The sequence below is a fragment of the Polypterus senegalus genome, chromosome 2, assembly GCF_016835505.1.
Source record: "Polypterus senegalus isolate Bchr_013 chromosome 2, ASM1683550v1, whole genome shotgun sequence".
Classification (NCBI taxonomy): domain Eukaryota; kingdom Metazoa; phylum Chordata; class Cladistia; order Polypteriformes; family Polypteridae; genus Polypterus; species Polypterus senegalus.
Window position 1 is genome coordinate 237,437,279 of NC_053155.1, and position 23,204 is coordinate 237,460,482.

General features: G+C 40.0%; 1 protein-coding gene across 1 annotated transcript in view; it reads right to left on the reverse strand.

The window, feature by feature from the left end:
* The window catches only part of mycbp2 (MYC binding protein 2), a 503,803-nt gene that overhangs the window by 81,213 nt on the left and 399,386 nt on the right, over positions 1-23,204 (reverse strand). Inside the window, 2 exon segments of the mRNA XM_039745368.1 lie at positions 5,301-5,500; positions 16,348-16,505. Coding sequence (XP_039601302.1) covers positions 5,301-5,500; positions 16,348-16,505 — 358 coding nt within the window.

Sequence of the window (23,204 nt, forward strand, 5' to 3'; positions counted from 1 at the left end):
TTTGAACATTCATAAACATCAATGTGTCCACTACTCAAATCGTCACCTGTGAATCTAAGATGTTAAAGAGGCATTGGTGGTTGTCTACAGGTGTAAAATATTTGGCCATTTCGGTGCAGTTGAAAGCGACAACCGAACAATTCAGCGGCAGCTATCAACTCACATGCAGAACCTAAGGTGAAGGGCTTAAGCATTTCACTCTGATAGTGCTCCTGTGTAGTATAATTATCTCCTGTACCATCATCAGTCCACACCTTGAACCTGTCCCAGTCATTCAAGACATAAGACACAATGTTCCTCCGGATATCAAGAGTGAGCCTGATATGGCCGTGCAATATGTAACACAGAGAATGGAAAAGGCAGGCACCATCTCTGGGCATGGAAACCACTTGGTAAGTGACAGTTCTTTGATCGATGGTGATCACCTCAATAGACATGTTAATGGGGGTATGGTTGGAACGATAAAGGAAATGGGTACCTGAACAATGTAAACTAAGTCTAAAATACCTGTACAATAACTATAATCATAATAAACAATAAAACAGTGGAGAAGCTGTGGATTAAATAAAAAGGCTGCAGTTATCAGCAGGGAGACGTGAATACCGTGGTGAAGCAAGGAAGAGAATGACGAGACCGGAGTGTCGGACGGCGTTATATGTATAGGCAGACAGCTAACAACGTGGGAGGCGTGGGGTTGGGGGACCAAATGCCACCTCACATGGCGACCGAGCTGCAGGCTATGGACGTATATATGTACGTAAATAGGATTCAGTTAGCATTGGGAACCCGTGTACCAAATTTCTTGAAGATGGGCCCATAGGTAACAAAGACCGTTGGAAAGTTCAATATGGCAGCCGACAGTGGAGTCAATAAGTACGTACACGGGTTTCGGTTAGAGCAGGGAAACTGCCTACCACATTTCGTGAAGATAGGGCCATAAATAAAGTTTAACATGGCAGACGTTGTCGACCGTTATGACCATTACACGTAGAATTCCGAAATGAGACCTGCTTAACTTTTGTAAGTAAGCTGTAAGGAATGAGCCTGCCAAATTTCAGCCTTCTACCTACACGGGAAGTTGGAGAATTAGTGATGAGTCAGTCAGTGAGGGCAACAAAGACCGTTGGAAAGTTCAATATGGCGGTCGACAGTGGCATCATACCACCGAAATAAGCACGTACATCAGTTTCAGTTTGCGCAGGGAAGCCGCCTACCAAATTTCGTGAAGATGGGGCCAAAAATAAGAAAGTTTAACATGGCGGACGTTGTCGACCGTTATGCGTAGAATTTCAAAATGAAACCTGCTTAACTTTTGTAAGTAACCTGTAAGGAATGAGCCTGCCAAATTTCAGTCTTCTACCTACACGGGAAGTTGGAGAATTAGTGATGAGTCAGTCAGTGAGGGCTTTGCCTTTTATTACTATAGATAATATATAACATCCTAAACCTACATATAGAGAGATCGGGTGGAGTTTTTGCTCTACAGAACTAATTCAATTACAGTGAAAACATACTTTCATACATATACCAGTTTGACAGAACAGGATCGGATGCAGGCATATAGGATTCTTATATCTCATGGTGACAGAAACCTTTAAAGCCAATTGATTGACTATGTTTTCTATTCAATCCATGGTTGGCTCTTCTCTTTTAAAGACAGTTTGTGGCGCTGTTGCTCCTGCCTCTGTACAAGTCAATAACGATAAGGATGACACCCTTCAATTCTTTTAATTCTAAGAAACCCTTGACTGTAGTAAAAACAACGTAGTTGCCACATTTGCTGTGTCTTTAATAAAGACTCCATTATTGTTTCTTCAAGTACAAGAATAAAGTGTGTTTAGAATTACCTTTCTGGCTCATTTTTGTGCAACTCTATATCCCAAACATGACTATATTAACAAAGAATTTAATCAAGAAATAATAGACTTTATTAAATGAGACAAAACATGTAATAGCCTAATTTAATAACACCATAGCACATGGCTGTAGGGTGAAGGAACTGCTCAATCAACTCTCAGCAAAGATGTAACTGAATGAATAGAACGCTTTCATCTAAATAGTTTTATTGGCCCCCAACAAATTAATTTTAAGCCAGTTTACCTACTTCTTGTTGCAAATATTCCAAACTGGTTTATAAAAATATATGAACTTTCTAATTCAATGTAGCTTATTTTCATTAAATGCATTTCAATGACAGCTTCTTGAGATAGAAACCCTCCTTTCATACCCTCAAGATGTTCTAGAGATCCTGCAATAAAGCAAGCCATGCCTCTTCTGCTATACACTTTTGTTTTGTTCTAATTCTAAAATCCTAATCAGATCACTGTTTCAGTAAATGCTCAACTGCAGAAATAAGAACTGTAAATAAAGTATGAAATTGTCCGAGTTGTAATGTAACATTGACCTTTCACCACAGTCCACTGTTTAAAGTAAAATATAAATGTCGTTAGCCTGAAATGCATTTGGAGTGAAATGATATATATTCAATACGTTTATTTTGCTCTTTATTTCCACGCAAAATTGAATTTATTTTTTTGCAGACCATTCATGTAAATACAGTAATCCCTCGCTATATCGCGCTTCGACTTTCGCGGCTTCACTCTATCGCGGATTTTAAATGTAAGCACATCTAAATATATATCATGGATTTTTAAGCTGGTTGCGCTTTCTGGACAATGGGTCTTTTAATTTAGGTTACATGCTTCCTCAGTTTGTTTGCCCAGTTGATTTCATACAAGGGACGCTATTGGCGGATGGCTTAGAAGCTACCCAATCAGAGCATGTATTACATATTTACTAAAACTCCTCAATGATACAAGATATGCTTCCCGCGTGGCGCTTGTTTGCTTCTCTCTATCTTTCTCACTCTCTCTGTCTGACGGAGGGGCTGTTTGCACAGAGGACACGGAGGCTCCTCTACAAAATGCCGCTTTATCACGGTGCTTCTGTATACTTAAAAATACGTATTGATTTTTTGATTGTTTGCTTTTCTTATCTCGCTCTCTCTCTCTGACATTCTCTGCTCCTGACGGGGGTCTTTTGAAGATAAGATATGTTTGCATTCTTTTAATTGTGAGAAAGAACTGTCATCTCTGTCTTGTCATGGAGCACAGTTTAAACGTTTGGCTAAAGGGTGTTATTTCATGTCTAGAGGGCTCTAATAATGTTAACAGGGTGGGAGAGTTTATAAGGGCATAAAATATATAAAAATAACCATACAAACATATGGTTTCTACTTCGCGGATTTTCACCTATCGCGGGGGGGTCTGGAATGCAACCCCCACGATCGAGGAGGGATTACTGTATTCAGGCCTTTAATTTAGTACTTTTTAGAAGCCCCTTTAGGAAGCATCATCTTTAGGTCTCTCCACACTTGTTTTATGGGTTCAAGTCAGGGCTTTGGCTGGGCCTCGCAAGGACAGCCAGAGCCCTGTCCCAAAGAAACTCCCAGGATGTCTTGGCAATATGCTTCAGGTGATTGCCATGATGAAAGGTGATCGGATTTCAATGTTTTGCTGCCACTGAGAAGCACCCACATAGCATGATGCTCCCATCAGGTAAGTGGATGAGCAGTGTCTGGTCTTTGCCAGACATAATGCTTAAAAATCTGCTCAAAGATTTCAATTTATGTCTTCATCAGACCAGAGAAGCTTGTCATTATGCTCTCATTTTTTTTAAATGAAATTAAGCAAACTTCCAAGTGGTACTCAGCCACTCTACCATAAATGCCTGATAGATAGAGTGCTGTTGAAGTGTTCACCCTTCTGACATGTTCTTCCATCTCAGTACAGGACTTCTGAAGCCCAGATAAAATTACCACTGTGTTTCAGCATTGCTTTTTTCACTTTATCATAAAATTGCAGAAAATGAAGGGGTTGGAATACTTTCTGAATCTAGTCTGTGTGGATGGATAGATAGATAATGTATCTTCATCTTTTAACCTATTAGGATCCAATTTTAATCTTCCAGCAAAATAATTTATTTTCTCTTTACAAATTATAATTGTCCCTTATCTCTCATCTATATCGGTTTCCAGTTGTGATACTGGCAGATATATTCAAGGAATTCATGTTGTGATGATCTTGGGGAAAAATAGGAAAGGAATATTTCAATTACAATTTCAGTAAAGAAATAGAATTCAGGGATTCTAGATCAGTATGTGTCAAGCAACTAAAAAATATTGAATCGTTCACATCTCTTATCTGAAATTGTCTAAAACTACTCAGATCAAGATCTAATTTGTGCATTATGCCATCAAACACCTGAATCCCTAGGTGACATGTTATGAATGCACATGTATCTCTTAGATAGCTTTGGATCTAAAAATCTCTCGATAACAATTTAAAAATAGCATTTAGAATAATACCAGACGGGAAAATACTAATCCATCTTCAATAACTCAGTGGAAAAGCAATGTTCTGTATTATGTTAAACTGGAAAAAAATAGATTTTTTTCTAAAAGAGTCAGTTCAGAAATTTTTCAGAAAATTGGAAAAAATCATTAATATACTTGCAAAGTAAACATTCCAGAGCTGTTCTGGATGTTCTAAACATAGTTGCTATTTTAATCAATATTAAGAACTACTTTAGATGGGTTGTCATACAGCTAGTAACACTCTGAGTGGATGTGGTTTGAGTGCTGAATTTCAATTTCAAACTCACAAGTTGTCTTTGGAACATATTACAGGGCTGTTTTGGATTGTACAGAGTTTTGTTAATGTGTTTTGATCTTTATTTATTTACTTATTTCCCATTTTATTTAAACGCATGAATAAATAAAAATATTTCTTGTAAAAGTGGGGATACTTTAAACAGTTTCTTTAAACAGGCTACAACCATTGCATATTATTTAATATTTAAGACACAAAAAAACAATGCATTGCTGCTGTTTGCTTTGAAGGTTAAGGATCAATATACAGTATTTGAATTTGCTAAGACAATATAATTTACTCTCCTTTGATACCTTAAATACACAAATAATTAGAAATAACATTAAAATGGCACTAACAAACAGTACATCAGTATCATTTATGAATATTGTATGCAGCAAGCTAAGCATATTGGCTAAGTACATAAAAACAAATTATTAAAACATGCAAATGATAAATTCACTTTCACCATTTTCTCTTGCCCTTATCTGGAGACCAAATACAGGAGATTCTAAAAGAACACCTTAGTTATTTGGGACGGCCAAATTGCCTAAACAATTTACTTTCAAACATTCATTTTTATTATACAGTATTTCTGTCTCTTCCACAAAAGCTCCAATTATAGAAAAATAAAAATTATATAAGACATACCTCCATTGCAAACACCCGGCAGGCAGACTTTTTCAAAGCATGCTTCATTGCCACCTCTAGTCCCTCCAGGTCATGATGCTGGATGACAAAGGCCAGAACTGGCCACTGAAAATTGCGTTCTCCCTTACTTAGAGAGCCATGAGCAGATATCAGCCGGGACAGCTCAGGGGAAGGGTGTCGCAAAAGAGATGATCCCACTTCTGTGGGTTAAACAGAACATGACACTTACTAGTAACAAAACACCTTTCTCATCAAACACTAATAGGTACAAATGCAAAGTTATTTCAAGCAGGGGCAATTTCACATTGCTAAACATGTGATGGAAATGAAGTGCTGCAATGTTACAAATTTGAGTCAGCAAAGGCTTTTCTTCAACATTTTTAAATGACACTTAATGTTTACCTGTGTGTCATGATGTTGCTGTGAGACAATATTTTGTTGCATCATATTAGCAATAAAAATGAATCATTAATGTTTGTATATAAGAAATAAGTCCTAAAAGCACCACCCTCATACCCATACCAAGTCTTGTACAATGGAAATGCCACAAATACTGTCTGCAAAAAAACAACTAAAGTTTTAAGTTGTGATTTCACATCCCAAGAAAATGTTAATTACCAAATATTTTAATCAGTAATAGAGATACATGTTTTAAAAGTAGCAGAGCAGGTAGAAAAGCTAAATGGTTATATGTCAGATTTTTGCTAACTAATTTAATAGCCTGACCTTTGTTCAAAGAATTTGGAAAAGGTATAGAATGTGAAAGATTAGGTGCATTACTTAAATATATGAGTAGAAGGATGTTTTCATCCCTGAAAAAGACTATGTGGTTTGCATTACACAGCAAAACAGGGGTGCGAATCTTTCATGTATAAACAACCTCAATGATAAATAAATCAGAAATAAGGAGAGAGGACAAACCTGTCTGGAAAGGGGCAAGAGTGGTTTGACCTCATAAGCATTACTGTTAAAAAAGTGGAGCAGCAATATTTTAAATATGTCAACAAAATGCATACCAAAGCCATCCTTTTCAAAAAATGTTAAAGGAATACCAAGTATAACTGAACAAATGCCTTCTCAGCATCCCATGAGAACAAAAAAGGGAAGTGAAACGGAAAAATCTACATGAAAAAATATAAATGAGTCTATGCAGATTATTTAAGGCTAAATAAGAGCAAATAAAACGATTTGATTTTGGTGATGATAAAGTAGGCCAGACTGGTGTTCATTCATGTGCTGTCCTGGCCTGCTTTCTCTCCTGATTTTATCACCTACAGTGTGCCTTTGGGATGTCCTGGATATGGAAACATCACCCTTTACCTACAAATGTCCTGCAACTTTATTAGATACTTTTAGTCAATACATGGGATGGGATGTACCAGAGGTACCAAGCAATGGTCAAGATACCAAAGGAATTCAAAATAACTTATCATCATTGCTATTGTTTGTTTTTTTGGTTTTGCCGTTTCGTTTTTCAATTTTACCTTTTCTATGTGTGTTGTGCTTCTTTTTATCCATCAGTATATGGTATATAAATAACTTTGGACTGAGATTTGTGGCATGGAGAAACTGGCTAATGAATAAGACTAAAGCTATAGGCTGGACTGAAGTCTTCACAGAGCTTATAGAGGGAATAGGGCGAGTGAAAAAAGCACTTAAGCAATAAATACATAGGTTGTTGGCTGCCAAAACAATATAGGAAAGAGAGTTTGATACAGGACGGCTTTATAAATACAAAGAAAAATGATCTTCTGTCTTTCTAGGTCTGTATGAAAACATAAAAACAACCCATCCAGTCACCAGCTAAGTCCAATGAATTTTCAAACTCCTCCCAATAAGAAAGAGCACACTTCATTTGTTCATTGGAAATGGCAAAGAGGCAATTACTTTGTACTGATGTCAATCGCCCTTCCTGCACTTCCTGTAATTGGACAACATCAGTATAGGGGCAATAAAGAAGATTGGGACAAAGAATAAGTGCATCTTGAAAACATGGAAATGTTTTGACAACAGATCCATAGAGGAGGTCGAAACTGACATTGGCAACTGGCACAGTAAATGTAATCACAGACAAGGCACACCAAACAAAGCCCATTCCAACCTAATATAACCCGGCCCATACAACAGCCAAAGTCCAATAAAACCAGCAGTGCCGCTAGGAAAAAGTAAAACATCTTGTTCTCAGCAGCTAATATTGCATTGTTTACCTCAAGATCTCTTAATGGCATTCATTATCATATCAGAATTCATTACAGACTCCAACTCTGACATGCTTCACCTAACAGAAACCTGGCAATAGCCAAACGATTTTATGTCTCTCATGGAGGCAACACCATCCGGAAACATTTACTTCACAGAGCCTTGTAGCTCAAGACAAGAAGGAGGTGTCATAGTAATTATTAAAACTGAACTAAACATGAAAAGAATTCCCAACTGACTGCACATGGTTTTTCAAGTATTTGGCTCTTAAGCTAATAATGAAATCAGGTCCCTAAATAATAAAAACCATCATTTAAAAACTGCATTTTGTGTTTACTTGTGTTATATTTGATTAATGGTTAAATGTGTTTGATGATCAGAAACATTTTGTGTGACAAACATGCAAAAGAATAAGAAATCAGGAAGGGGGCTAATAGTTTTTCACACCACTGTATATCTCCTATCCTTGTTAGTTCCACATGATCTTTTTTTGTCTTCGCTTATTCAATCAACACTAGATAGTCTTGTTGATCACTATAACACAGCCCTTCTTTCAGCACTAGATAAAACAGCTCCTTTAAAGCATAAGGAGGTTTCCATTAAGTGCTCAGCTCCATGGGACAGTTCAGAGTTACTGTGTATGAAAGTAGCTAGTCGATGCCTGGAGAGAATGCCACACAAGACTAACATCATCGTGCACATCCAGCTTTCTCTGACCATCAAAGGGCTTACAGGGATGCACTGACTGCAGCCAAGAAAACACAATAAGGCAGAATAATAGAAAGCGGCTATGATCACCCGAGTGTTTCTTTCTCTGTAGTTAATAAACTACTTCAACTTTCATCTGACCCAATTACCTCCTCTACCAAAGTCTGTAAGAAATTCCTTTTTTCTGCAATAAAATTAAAGATCTGAAAAGTTCAACCAATATAAATCCATCATTCATTTATATCTTTCCCTGTCTTCTCACTCCATCCAGCTCTTTTCTAAATTTTCACCAGTCACATCTGCATTACCTGCTTTGTAATATACACCATACTTCTTAAATCCTGTGTTCATGTCATTATCCCGACTGTTAAGAAAATAATAAATATATCCCTTGACACTGGTTTTGATCCAGCAACTTTTAATATTGCTTCTTTAACCCCACTGTTAACGTCTGGTCCCGATACTCTTAACACTAGAATTACCAGAGCCTACGAAAAAACTCGTAATTCCGTCCCACCTTAAATTGCTTCTTAAATCCCTTCACACCTCTCCGCCAGCGTCCTTTGTCCTCCAAATGTGCTGATAAAGAGAAGCCAGGAGCAGCCGGCTATTCCATCCCCCCACCAATTTAGAACGTGCACGAACTTCTCCTAGCTCATGCCTTGATAGAGTATCTGGGAGTGAAGTGGAGTTTTAGAGTGGAAATAATAGATCGTTATTTGGAACACACACATTTCATGTCTGTTCCGTTTCTACAGTAATCTGTGTCAACACATTGTTAAAACAGAAACGTTTTTTATATTCTAGTAGTAGATGACAAAATGTAGGCATAAACTATGTAATGTATGAAGCCTGAAGTCCAAATAGCAAAGAAACACTTTCATAAAAGGTTCAAATATAACACAACAATTGCGCTTTTATTCAAAAATATAACTGCAGAAACAAAAAGCCGCCTTAACATGCGACATTGACAGCAGTTTAATATGGCTGCCTCTGTGGTGAAATGGAATCAGTTTTCGCCTTGGAATCAAAAGGTCGTGAGTTCGAAAGTTCTTTTGTACTCCAGGACATGCAGAGGAGAGAATGGTAAAGAGCAGTAACTTCGGCGCTATATGCAATCATCAGACACTCCCCATCTGCCCGTAGTTTTGCTATACTTTTCAATACTTTTTATACTGCTCAAACGGGCATGCTCAAAAAATACACGTGTAATGCCACGAAAAGTGCACGCAGATACTTCATTTCACAAACAAAACAAGTGCACTTTTATTCAAGACTACCTGTATAACCGAAGAAAAAAGAAAGCAAGTTACAGTAGGCGATTGATACGACAGCTTGCATGGTGTAATGCTAAGAAGTGTCGATTTTCATTTCGTGCTATATAAAATTATCACATTCAAATATTAACAGTTCCCACACACCCAAGCACCGTCCTTCTTACATTTACGACACGTGTACTTGTTGCAGTGTACACATCTCTCTGTGCTATGGTTCCTATTACACTGAATGAGCACCTGACACGCATCAGAGAATTTCCAGTTCCTGCATAAATTCACACCCGATCTGACGCTGTTCGTTTTCAAATAATATTGCATTAGTGCGATGATATTTTCACATATATTGTCTCTTTTTTTTAGGTGTCTAATAGAAACCACAACATAGAGAGAAGTGTGTACATTGCTTCTTACAGGAAAAGGCGATGGAAAAAGTGCACTTGAATAAAAGTGCACTTTTGTTATACTTTTACCCCAATATATGTTCCTGTGTTTGAACGACATGGGCAGATGGGGAGTGTCTGATGATTGCATATAGCGCCGAAGTTACTGCTCTTTACCATTCTTTCCTCTGCATGTCCTGGAATACAAAAGAAACGCGGGGGAAGGTGGGGCGTTAGTATGCATCGTGGTACACTGCAGAGCTATAGCGCGTCTTTAGTGAAAACAGCCGTGTCAGATGGGGTTGTATGGATTGATTCTGAACGCGACTGAGAGAATGAAAAGTGAATTTAAAAAAAAAAAAAGCTAACCTTCACAAGGATCATAAATTGCACCGGCTGTTACAGACTGAAATCAAATGTATGCTTTTATTCTAAAATAGTAAGACTAAGAGCAGTTTACTTCTCAAAACAGAGTAGTGCAGAATCGAACTCACGACATTTTGATTCCAAGGCGAGAACTGATTATATTACACCACGGAGAAAGTTATAATAACCTGCTGTCAATGTCACATGTTAAGGTGGCTTTTTGTTTTTGCAGTTATATTTTTGAATAAAAGCGCAAGTGTTGTGTTATATTTGAACCTTTTATGAAAATGTTTCTTTGCTATTTGGACTTCAGGCTTCATACATTATATACAGTGGTGTGAAAAACTATTTGCCCCCTTCCTGATTTCTTATTCTTTTGCATGTTTGTCACACAAAATGTTTCTGATCATCAAACACATTTAACCATTAGTCAAATATAACACAAGTAAACACAAAATGCAGTTTTAAATGATGGTTTTTATTATTTAGGGAGGAAAAAAAATCCAAACCTACATGGACCTGTGTGAAAAAGTAATTGCCCCCTGAACCTAATAACTGGTTGGGCCACCCTTAGCAGCAATAACTGCAATCAAGCATTTGCGATAACTTGCAATGAGTCTTTTACAGCGCTCTGGAGGAATTTTGGCTCACTCATCTTTGCAGAATTGTTGTAATTTAGCTTTATTTGAGGGTTTTCTAGCATGAACTGCCTTTTTAAGGTCATGCCATAGCATCTCAATTGGATTCAGGTCAGGACTTTGACTAGGCCACTCCAAAGTCTTCATTTTGTTTTTCTTCAGCCATTCAGAGGTTGATTTGCTGCTGTGTTTTGGGTCATTGTCCTGTTGCAATACCCAAGATACCATCACACTACCACCACCATATTTTACTGTTGGTATGATGTTCTTTTTCTGAAATGCTGTGTTCCTTTTACGCTAGATGTAACGGGACATTGTCCTGTTGCAGCACCCAAGATCGCTTCAGCTTGAGTTGACGAACAGATGGCCGGACATTCTCCTTCAGGATTTTTTGATAGACAGTAGAATTCATGGTTCCATCTATCACAGCAAGCCTTCCAGGTTCTGAAGCAGCAAAACGACCCCAGACCATCACACTACCACCACCATATTTTACTGTTGGTATGATGTTCTTTTTCTGAAATGCTGTGTTCCTTTTACGCCAGATGTAACAGGACATTTGCCTTCCAAAAAGTTCAACTATTGTCTCATCAGTCCACAAGGTGTTTTCCCAAAAGTCTTGGCAATCATTGAGATGTTTCTTAGCAAAATTGAGACAAGCCCTAGTGTTTTATGCTTAATAGTGGTTTGCGTCTTGGAAATCTGCCATGCAGGCCGTTTTTGCCCAGTCTCTTTCTTATGGTGGAGTCGTGAACACTGACCTTAATTGAGGCAAGTGAGGCCTGCAGTTCTTTAGACGTTGTCCTGGGGTCATTTGTGACCTCTCGGATGAGTCGTCTCTGCGCTCTTGGGGTAATTTTGGTCGGCCGACCACTCCTGGGAAGGTTCACCACTGTTCCATGTTTTTGCCATTTGTGGATAATGACTCTCACTGTGGTTCGCTGGAATCCCAAAGCTTTAGAAATGGCTTTATAACCTTTACCAGACTGATAGATCTCAATTTCTTCTGTTCTCATTTGTTCCTGAATTTCTTTGGATCTTGGCATGATGTCTAGCTTTTGAGGTGCTTTTGGTCTACTTCTCTGTGTCAGGCAGCTCCTATTTAAGTGATTTCTTGATTGAAACAGGTGTGGCAGTAATCAAGCCTGGGGGTGGCTACGGGAATTGAATTGAGGTGTGATACACCACAGTTAGGTTATTTTTTAACAAGGGGGCAATTACTTTTTCACAAAGGGCCATGTAGGTTTGGATTTTTTTTCTCCCTAAATAATAAAAACCATCATTTATAAACTGCATTTTGTGTTTACTTGTGTTATATTTGACTAATGGTTAAATGTGTTTGATGATCAGAAACATTTTGTGTGACAAACATGCAAAAGAATAAGAAATCAGGAAGGGGGCAAATAGTTTTTCACACCACTGTATCCCTGTGTTTGCTCATTCCTCTCCTTTTCAAATGTTGATCCTGCATTGACTATTGTAACTCTCTACTGGCAGGTGCAGCTTCTAGTCTTTTATCACTCCTCTAGCCAATTCAAATCTCTGCTACAAGAGTCCTAACATGAACCGGTAACAGCAATCACATCCTGCTTCTCCTCCACTTGCTCCCTGTGTCTTACAGAATTGAATATAAAATTCTATTATTAACATACAAAGCTTTAAACGGCCTCACCCCGGACTACATCAGATCTTCTCCATTGCTGTGCTCTTGCTCGCCCACTAAGGTCCTCTGATTCTAGCAATCTTCTTGTGCCCCATACTAACCTGCACTGCATGGGTGACAGTGCCTTCAGCTGCATAGCACCCAGACTCTGGAATGACCTCCCTAAATGAATTAGATCAGCTGACTCCATTCATTCTTTAAAAGAAAAAACAACTTAAAACTCATCTGTTCAGGAAGATGTTTAACTTAACTTGACATTCTGTCTCCTCTTTGTCTTCCTCTCTGTCCAGATACTTAGTATAATGTATGTGTGTGTTATATTACACATGATGTTAGTTGCTAGGCTTTATTTTACTACTGAGTCTAGTATTTATTATATTTAATGCCTTTGTATAAAATGTACCTATCTGTTTTAAAATTCTATTCAGGAAACATGCGTATCCAATGTTACATATACCAGCTGTTTCTTTAGCTGACTCTGTGAAGTGCCTTGAGCATGGGAAAGGCACTATTTATTATTATTATAATGACAGAGAGACATAACAGAAATATAACAAACCAACAGTAAATACAGCATTTACAAGATAATTTCTATAATAAACGCGCTGAAAACCTAATTATCTTGCTGTCCAGTAAACAGTTTTTTATTCTCAAAGTAGAAAATGTCTAGGCTAAGGACTGTGGAATTGGCATTTAATAATCTTTCTAATATGGATGCCTTGATCAGGGTTTTTTGGGCCAGTACTAATCACCTACTTCATGTTACTAGAATTGAACAATTCTGATTGTTTTCTTTATCCTTTCAGTTTTTTTAACACTAAGCTCCCAAATAAACAGCTGTGTGAAACCTTATGTTCTATATAAAGTGGTATTTTAACAACTAAACTTTATATTTTTATTATAAGTATTAAATTTGCTCATAAATGGAATAAAAAACTGAAATCACATACAGTAAAAATGATAAAATCATGAGGAAATTATGTAATATACTAGTCACCACTACTATAAAGAATAATTTAGTTATTCTTCAAGTTAAAAGTTTTTTTTCACAATCATGGCATATATTAATTTGCCACAAAACATTGTGCTCTGAAATGAAGCATTTTTTGGTGCAGCTTTCAATGGGACCAACTGATGCTCTGGAACATAGGCGAATGAAAAAAAACTTAAATTTTACCAGATACACCCACTGTGAAGCAACAAAGGTTTTGATTTTTTGATACATCCTTGTGATGATAGGAAACAAGAAGTAATTATTTTATCATGGATCCTTGGAACTATTTTCTTCAGATAAGAATTTTCTCGTAAGTCGAGTTATGACAACCTGACAAGCCCTTTGAGCCAAGCTACATTCTAATTATTACACAAATTTTTCTCTCTGCAATTCCATTTTTTCAACAGTTTTGTTCTGCAACGGCTTGTTTTAACAGGTAGATGCATGCTCATATCATGATTGTTTTCCTAAAAGTCATTTACATTACATTCTATGTTATTTTACACAGCTTAGAGTGAGGTTCACTCTGACTGTCTGTATAGTGAAAAAAGCACATAACAGTTTCATTGTACTTTGTACAAATAACAATCTATCATTAAATATATGAGAAGAACATGCAGAGCTTATGTAGATCCTGGGGCTGTGAAACAAGAATTACAGCACTATGTGGCTGTATGTTGCAGTTACTATGTGGGTGGCAGAGACAGCGCTGAGGGCTTGGGACTAAGGGTGCAGACGGCAAAGTATTTGCGGAGTCTGTAAACTATCATCTTGTTTTGCTCTATTAGCCATACCTCGCATGACAAATTACTACTATAGTCTTCATGTGTTTTATAGTGCAAGGTCCTACTGTAACCCAATGTACTCTTTTTTGTATAAACTTTAATAAAATTTCTAAAATCCCATACACTTGCCACTCTATGATGAGGTACTTTAGCACTTCCTTCCCCCTTTCATTCTATATTTGTAATCTCAGTCAATTAGACTGAGTAAAGAAACAGGCAGGAGTTATGTTCCACAATTATGTATTATTGAGATGCTCAAAAATATGGAAGCAGAATACAATGTAAATATTGGCAAACCATACCCTACACCCTACACAGCAGTGCATCTTGTGTCTATAGGCGGCTCTTTGCTTATCTTCAGTTTAGCTTGCTTTGCTACCACATTATTAAATGGAGAATTGAAACAGGCTACCTGACTGTCTTAAAATGGCTGCCAATATAAACTTGTCTTCATCATGGCGAGAGAGAGAGAGAGACAAAGAGAGAAGTAAAGGAAGGCAAGGTGACCTTTATACCATTCTTAAACCAATGGGATATCATAGTACAGAATAGCCTTCGATTCAAAACCAGTCATAAACAGATACTTTAGACCAATAGAATTCAGGTACAACTCAATCATGCAGTTGTTTTATTTAGTTTGTTTAGTCTGAAAACCATGAGGACTGATTGAGATGATTTATGTTAGGTAGAACGCCTAGAGGGGGCTGGGCGGACTCGTGGCCTGGACCTTACTTTATTCTAGTTAATTAGTATTATCCTGTAAAGCACTTTGAGCTACATCATTTGTATGAAATGTACTATATAAATAAGTGTTGTTGTTGTCAGTTTATGGCCTTCATGTGGTGGGTGGCTTGTAGGATCTAAGTACAAACACAGTCACCCTTGAAAGGTGGTCTGGTGCTCGATGCCCCTCACTATAAATTCTTTATTCTGAGTTGTAAAGACTTGGGATTTGGTTAGGTAAACAGCAAAGGTCTGCTGTTCTCATCAGTGAAGTAAAAGTGCCTTCTGAAACACTATTTAATATTACATTTGCTTAGTCTAGTTTACAAATAAAGACATATAAAATATTTATCAACCTATATGCTAGAAATCATTCCTCCCCAGCATGTTTACAAAAATATGCTGTCTTAGTTTGTGCACCTGTTGCCTCTGACACTGGATTAGCAAAGTGAGGCAAAAGAACATGTTGCCATAAGGTGGAAGTAGCCACTGAAACAATGAAACAAGCTTCTGTAGAGTTAAAGAATATAAGCAATCTAAGTGCATCTTTTAAGTTATTATTGCCTAGTTGTTTACAGAACAGAGACAACAATTCACATTATGGCATCAACATTCAGTGTTAATAGCAGAACTTGGTGATGACTTTCCAAGATGAATCCATGGTCCTGGCCCTGAAAAGATGCCACAGAAGAAGAGATAAGCTGAATGAAAATGCTAAAAGTCACAACAATGTTTTGCGTTTTTTTTCCCTTTTTTAAAATGACATGGATAAACTACTTAACAAGGTGAATTAAACAATACTCAGCAAAACATTGATTTGAAAAATTGATGTATTCAATAACTTTTAAATCTTTTTCATTCATCTATGGGCCTGTGTTTTGACTGGCCCCTTTGCAAGCCACAAGAACAAAAAACAAAAACAAAAAAAAAAACCTTCACTTTAGAACACAATTTTATGTGGCAAATTAATATATACCATGATTGTGAAAAATTAATTTAGACTTGAAAAATAAGAACATCTTTTTAGCTTATGCACCTTCTAAGTTATCCTAAACCTAAAGTATTGTTGCAACTTACAGTTCTTTGTCATCAATTCCAAATTGGCAACATGTTAATAAAAAGAATGTTAGTAAAATCATGAAGAACTGCGTTTATACAAAACAATGACTGTGGATTCACAGCCTAGCAGTATAGCTACTGAAAAAAATTAATGCCCCAACTGCTATGTTACAGAAACTCAAACAATTAACAGCTGGTCATATAGAATAGTTGTAAAAAATGTACTAGTATTTTAAGAACTTGAAAAAATTTTACCTGCATCACCACTGTTGACTCTGCGTCTGGGTATAGCTTTGACTCGAGCTGGAGATGTAGAATGTTGTTTATCATATTCTGATGCCACAACCGAGTATGACCTTTGAAAAACTGTACGTTTTGCTGTGTCACTATCTGTAATAGGACTTGTCTCCAAACTACCAAAACAAAAAAAAAAAAATTATTTTCAAAGCAAATTTGTGTAAATTTATATAAAAACATGTACATATAAAGAAAATGTCATAATAATGGTTTGCCTAAATTTAGAACATTACAGCAATACCATTGTAAAAAATATTAAAAGGACTCCTAAAACTAAATACAGTTTAACGTTGATTATCCCAACATCAACCATCCAAAGTGTTAATTACCCAAAATATCTTAACCTAAAAAAATATCATCTTACTTTTATTGCACTAGTTGCAATGCTTAAGTATTACTCAGGCTGCTTAAGGCATTTACTTTTGAAAATTTATATTGTAAAGGACTGACTGCTGCCCAAACAGGCTGGAACAGGGGAAGACAGCCTTTTTAGCGCACTGCCTCCCCGGGAAAACTAAATGGCAGCCCCCCTGGGTGGCAGTGGTGCCTCGGATTCCATAGGGCTCCATGGAAGCTGGAGTTTGGCACAGCCCTGTTGGGTTCTATGGGTGCAACCATCTTGGGTGAGCTCGTCGGTGTAACACTTCCACAACACTGATCACCGAACACCTGGTGCACTGCTGGGTGCTCTATAAAAGGAGCCCACTGCCACTACTTGGGGAGCCAGAGTCGGAAGGAAGAGGGAAAAAGCTTGCCAGTGGATGTGGAAAGAAGGTGTGTGTTTGGTATAGTGCTGCTGTGGGGAGACAGGGAAAAAGAGCTTCCTCACCTGTAAATAAAATCAGTGCTGTGCTGGAACTCGTGTCTCTGCCCATTTTTGTCTGGATGGGGTGACCGATGTGGTTCCCAATATAAATTTCAAGATATATAGTATGCAGTATAGCTAATTATCAGCCAAACAGAAGTTTGTTTCACATAGTTTTGTCAACTTGCCCCATAAATGTGCAACTGTGACACTCATTTACATTTACTTATTTATTTTTTAAATAGCCTGGCCCTCTAAACCTGCTCGCTTTTCCACAGCTCCTTCCATGTGGCTCTATATGCTCTCGTCTGCCAAGAGCACTGCCTGCCCTCATATTTATGCAACTATTTCTGCCTCATAGATCTCATTTAATGTCAGAGGTATAAACGTCTGTGTTCACTTTCTACAATTATGTAAGTTGGTTCAAACCAGCATCATGCTGGAAGCTCGTCAGTAAATCATTAGCAGACATGAAACTGCTTGTTTATGCTTCCCCCCCCCAACTTTCCATGCACTACACCAGAATAAATATCCTCACGCTTTTCCACATGGAGAAAAAGCCTACAGGTGATATAAAAAAAAAAATGTGCCAGTGATTGGAAACCGCAATGATATGGGGGGTGAGCCACAGTCTGAATACAGTTCTACAGAGATACTTCTATTAAAAAGGATAACAGACCTCAAAAAAATCCAGCATGGTTCAAACAAAAAAAGGAAAACAACAAACAATTATATTTCGTGAGGTGTCTGAACTCTGTTGGGACCCAACCCCATCATAAGAAGATGCAGGTTCGCAATGCCACAGCATACGGCCGTGGAAACAACCACGAGCCAATCATGGTTGCACTGTAAGCACCTGTCGCCGATGGGTGCTGCAAGGACCATTATAAATGCAGGTAAGATTATTTTTATGTATATATTATATATATATATATATATATATATATATATATATATATATATATATATATATATATATATATATATATAATTATATATAAATATATATATCCATCCATCCATCCATCCATCTCTTCCGCTTATCCGAGGTGGGGTCGCGGGGCAGCAGCAAGCAGAGAGGCCCAGACTTCCCTCTCCCGGCCACTTCTTCCAGCTCTTCCGGAGAATCCCAAAGGCGTTCCCAGGCCAGCCGGAGACATAGTCCCTCCAGCGTGTCCTGGGTCTTCCCGGGGCCTCCTCCCGGTTGGGCGTGCCGGAACACCTCACCAGGGAGGCGTCCAGGAGGCATCCTGATCAGATGCCGAGCCACCTCATCTGACTCCTCTCGATGCGGAGGAGCGGGCTCTACTCTGAGCCCCTCCCGGATGACTGAGCTTCTCACCCTATCTTTAAGGGAAAGCCCAGACACCCTGCGGAGGAAACTCATTTCAGCCGCTTGTATTAGCGATCTCGTTCTTTCGGTCACTACCCATAGCTCATGACCATAGGTGAGGGTAGGAAGGTAGATCGACTGGTAAATTGAGAGCTTTGCCTTACGGCTCAGCTCCTTTTTCACTACGACAGACCGATGCAGAGCCCGCATCACTGCGGATGCCGCACCGATCCGCCTGTCGATCTCACGCTCCATTCTTCCCTCACTCGTGAACAAGACCCGAGATACTTGAACTCCTCCACTTGGGGCAGGATCTCTCCCCAACCCTGAGAGGGCACTCCACCCTTTTCGGCTGAGGACCATGCTCTCGGATTTGGAGGTGCTGATTCTCATCCCAGCCGCTTCACACTCAGCTGCGAACCGATCCAGAGAGCTGAAGATCACGGCCTGATGAAGCAAACAGGACAACATCATCTGCAAAAGCAGTGACCCAATCCTGAGTCCACCAAACCGACCCCTTCAACACCCTGGCTGCGCCTAGAAATTCTGTCCATAAAAGTTATGAACAGAATCGGTGACAAAGGGCAGCCCTGGCGGAGTCCAACTCTCACTGGAAGCGGGCTCGACTTACTGCGGCAATGCGGACCAAGCTCTGACACGGTTGTACAGAGACCGAACAGCTCTTATCAGGGGTCCGGTACCCCATACTCCCGGAGCACCCCCCACAGGATTCCCCGAGGGACACGGTCGAATGCCTTTTCCAAGTCCACAAAACACATGTAGACCGGTCGGGCAAACTCCCATGCACCCTCCAGGACTCTGCTAAGGGTGAAGAGCTGGTCCACTGTTCCGCGACCAGGGCCGAAAACCACACTGTTCCTCCTGAATCCGAGGTTCGACTATCCGGCGGACCCTCCTCTCCAGAACCCCGAATAGACTTTTCCAGGGAGGCTGAGGAGTGTGATCCCTCTATAGTTGGAGCACACCCTCCGGTCCCCCTTTTTAAAGAGGGGGACCACCACCCCGTCTGCCAATCCAGAGGCACTGTCCCGATGTCCATGCGATGTTGCAGAGGCGTGTCAACCAAGACAGTCCTACAACATCCAGAGCCTTAAGGAACTCGGTATCTCATCCACCCGGGGCCCTGCCACCAAGGAGTTTTTGACCACCTCGGTGACTTCAGTCCCAGAGATGGGAGAGCCCACCTCAGAGTCCCCAGGCTCTGCTTCCTCGTGGAAGGCATGTTAGTGGGATTGAGGAGGTCTTGAAGTACTCCTCCCACCGACCCACAGCGTCCGAGTGAGGTCAGCAGCGCACCATCCCCACTATATACGGTGTTGACACTGCACTGCTTCCCCTCCTGAGGCGCGGACGGTGGACCAGAATCTCCTCGAAGCCGTCCGAAGTGTTCTCCATGGCCTCTCCAAACTCCTCCCATGCCCGAGTTTTGCCTCAGCAACAACCGAAGCAGCGTTCGCTTGGCCTGCGGTACCTATCAGCTGCCTCCAGAGACCCACAGGACAAAAAAGTCCTATAGGACTCCTTCTTCAGCTTGACGGCATCCCTCACCGCCGGTGTCCACCAGCGGGTTGGGGATTGCCGCCACGACAGGCACCGACCACCTTGCGGCCACAGCTCCGGTCAGCCGCCTCAACAATAGAGGCACGGAACATGGCCCATTGGACTCAATGTCCCCACCTCCCTCGGGGCGTGGTTGAAGTTCTGCGGAGGTGGGAGTTGAAGTTACTTCTGACAGGGGACTCTGCCAGCCGTTCCCAGCAGACCCTCACAACACGTTTGGGCCTACCAGGTCTGACCGGCATCTTCCCCACCATGAAGCCAACTCACCACCAGGTGGTGATCAGTTGACAGCTCCGCCCCTCTCTTCACCCGAGTGTCCAAGACATATGGCGCAAGTCCGGCGACACGACCACAAAGTCGATCATCGACCTGAGGCCTAGGGTGTCCTGGTGCCAAGTGCACATATGAACACCCTTATGCTTGAACATGGTGTTCGTTATGGACAATCCGTGGCGAGCACAGAAGTCCAATAACAAAACACGCTCGGGTTCAGATCGGGGCCATTCCTCCCAATCACGCCCTTCCAGGTCTCACTGTCATTGCCCACGTGAGCATTGAAGTCTCCCAGCAAAGCGAGGGAATCCCAGAAGGTATGCCCTCTAGCAACCCCTCCAGAGACTCCAAAAGGGTGGATACTCCAAACTGCTGTTGGCATACGCACAAACAACAGTCAGGACCCTTCCCCCCACCCGAAGGCGGAGGGAGGCCACCCTCTCGTCCACCGGGGTAAACCCCAATGCACAGGCTCCAGTGGGGGCAATAAGTATGCCCACACCTGCTCGGCCTCTCACGGGGCAACTCCAGAGTGGTAGAGAGTCCAGCCCCTCTCAAGGAGATTGGTTCCAGAGTCCAAGCTGTGCGTCGAGGTGAGTCGACTATATCTAGCGTGAACCTCTCGACCTCGCGCACTAGCTCAGGCTCCTTCCCTTCAGAGGTGACATTCCACGTCCCAAGAGCCAGTTTCTGTAGCCGAGGATCAGACCGCCAAGGTCCCGCGGCCACCACCCAACTCACATTGCACCCAACCTCCTTGGCCCCTCCCATAGGTGGTGAGCCCATGGGGAGATATATATATATATATATATATATTATATATATATATGTTATTGTTAAAGTCGAGGGTCGAATGAACCCAACCCAATATCAACAAATTCTTCAGGATAACGTTCAAGCATCAGTCACAAAGTTGAAGTTACACAGGGGTTAGATATTCCAACAAGACAATGACCCAAAACACAGTTCGAAATCTGCAATGCCATTCGTGTAGAGGGAGAAGTACAATGTTCTGAAATGGCCGTCACAGTCCCCTGACTTGAACATCATCGAAAATCTATGGGATGATTTGAAGCAGGCTGTCCATGCTAGGCAGCCATCAAATTTAACTGAACTGCAGAGATTCTGAATGGAAGAATGGTCAAAAATACCTCCATCCAGAATGCAGACACGCATCTAGAGGCTGTTATATTTGCTAAAGGAGGCTCAACTAAGTATTGATGTAATATCTCTTTTGGGGTTCCCAAATTTATGCACCTGTCTAATTTTGTTATGATGTATATTGCATATATTCTGTTAATCCAATAAACTTAATGTCACTGCTGAAATACTATTTTCCATAAGGCATGTCATATATTAAAAGGAAGTTGCTACTTTGAAAGCTCAGCCAATGATAAACGGGTGTAAACTTTTATTTATTATGAACATGTTCTTCTTAAATTTGCATATGCTGGATTTATGTCCAAGTGTCTGTTGATGGCGTTCTCATTTGATAGTCAAGATTCGACTAAAAATGACCAGCTGAATGAGTTCTACAACCACATCAACACAATATTCCCTGCAATCCAATTCACCATGGAAAAAGAAATAAACTGACTCATCAGCTTCCTGGACATCTACATTGAAAGAAATAATGAGGCCACCCTGACCACAAGTGTTTACCATAAACAATGCTACGCAGACAAGATACTACACTTTGCCAGCAACCACCCAGTATCTCATAAATGGAGCTGTGTTAAAATGCTATTCAGTAGACTCCACGCCCATTGTAATACGAAGGATACAAATATGAATGAAAGATTTCTAACTCTTCCGTCTTTTCACTTCAAACGGATACTCAAAAACATTCATTAATCGAATCTTACACAGAAGACGCCAAAAAACTCAGCAAACAATAGACTTAAACCAGAACCTCCACCCCAACTTGCACTCATTCCCTTATCACCACAAGGTGTCTGAAGGTGCAGCATGCATCCTGGCCAAGTCAGGCATCAGAATAACACACAAACCCACGAACAATCTGCGCACGGTCCTCTTTAATGCTAAAAACAAGAAATCGACAGCAGAAACTCGAAATGCAGTTTACAGCATTCCATTCCAGCGGTATACAAAAGACAAACATCAAAAAGAATTGCAACACGTATACAGGAACATCACAACACCGTCAGAAGAAAAGACTCACGATCACTGATCTATATGCATACTAAATCAACAGGACATACATTTAACTGGGACAATGTACAAGTAAAATTTAAGGTCAGTGCTAAAAGTGCCAGAGAGCTGGCCGAATCTTGGCTATCAAATGAGAACGCCATCAACAGACACTTGGACATCAATCCAGCATATGCAAACTTAAGAACAACATGTTCATAATAAATAAAACTTTACACCTGATAAGACCCCGATCACACCGACTTAGCCACCTCCCCCTCCCCCAACGTAATTTTTGCTATATATTGCCTATGATTCTTGTTAGTCTAAGCATTATCCTCTGATGAAGGCCCCTGGCAGGGGTTGAAAGCTTAGGAATGAAAACTACTTTATGATACGCAATTCATTTTTTCTCATTTTTTTTATTTGAAAGTTTGTGAAACCTTTGGAATTTTCTATATTTCTGCATAAATATGACCTAAAACACCATCACATTTTTACTCAAGTCCTAAGAGTAGATAAAGAGAAACCAGTTAAACAACTGAGACAAAAATATTACACTTGGTCATTTATTTATTGAGGAAAACGATCGAATCTATACTAATAAAAGGCAAAGCCCTCACTGACTCACTCATCACTAATTCTCCAACTTCCCGTGTATGTAGAAGGCTG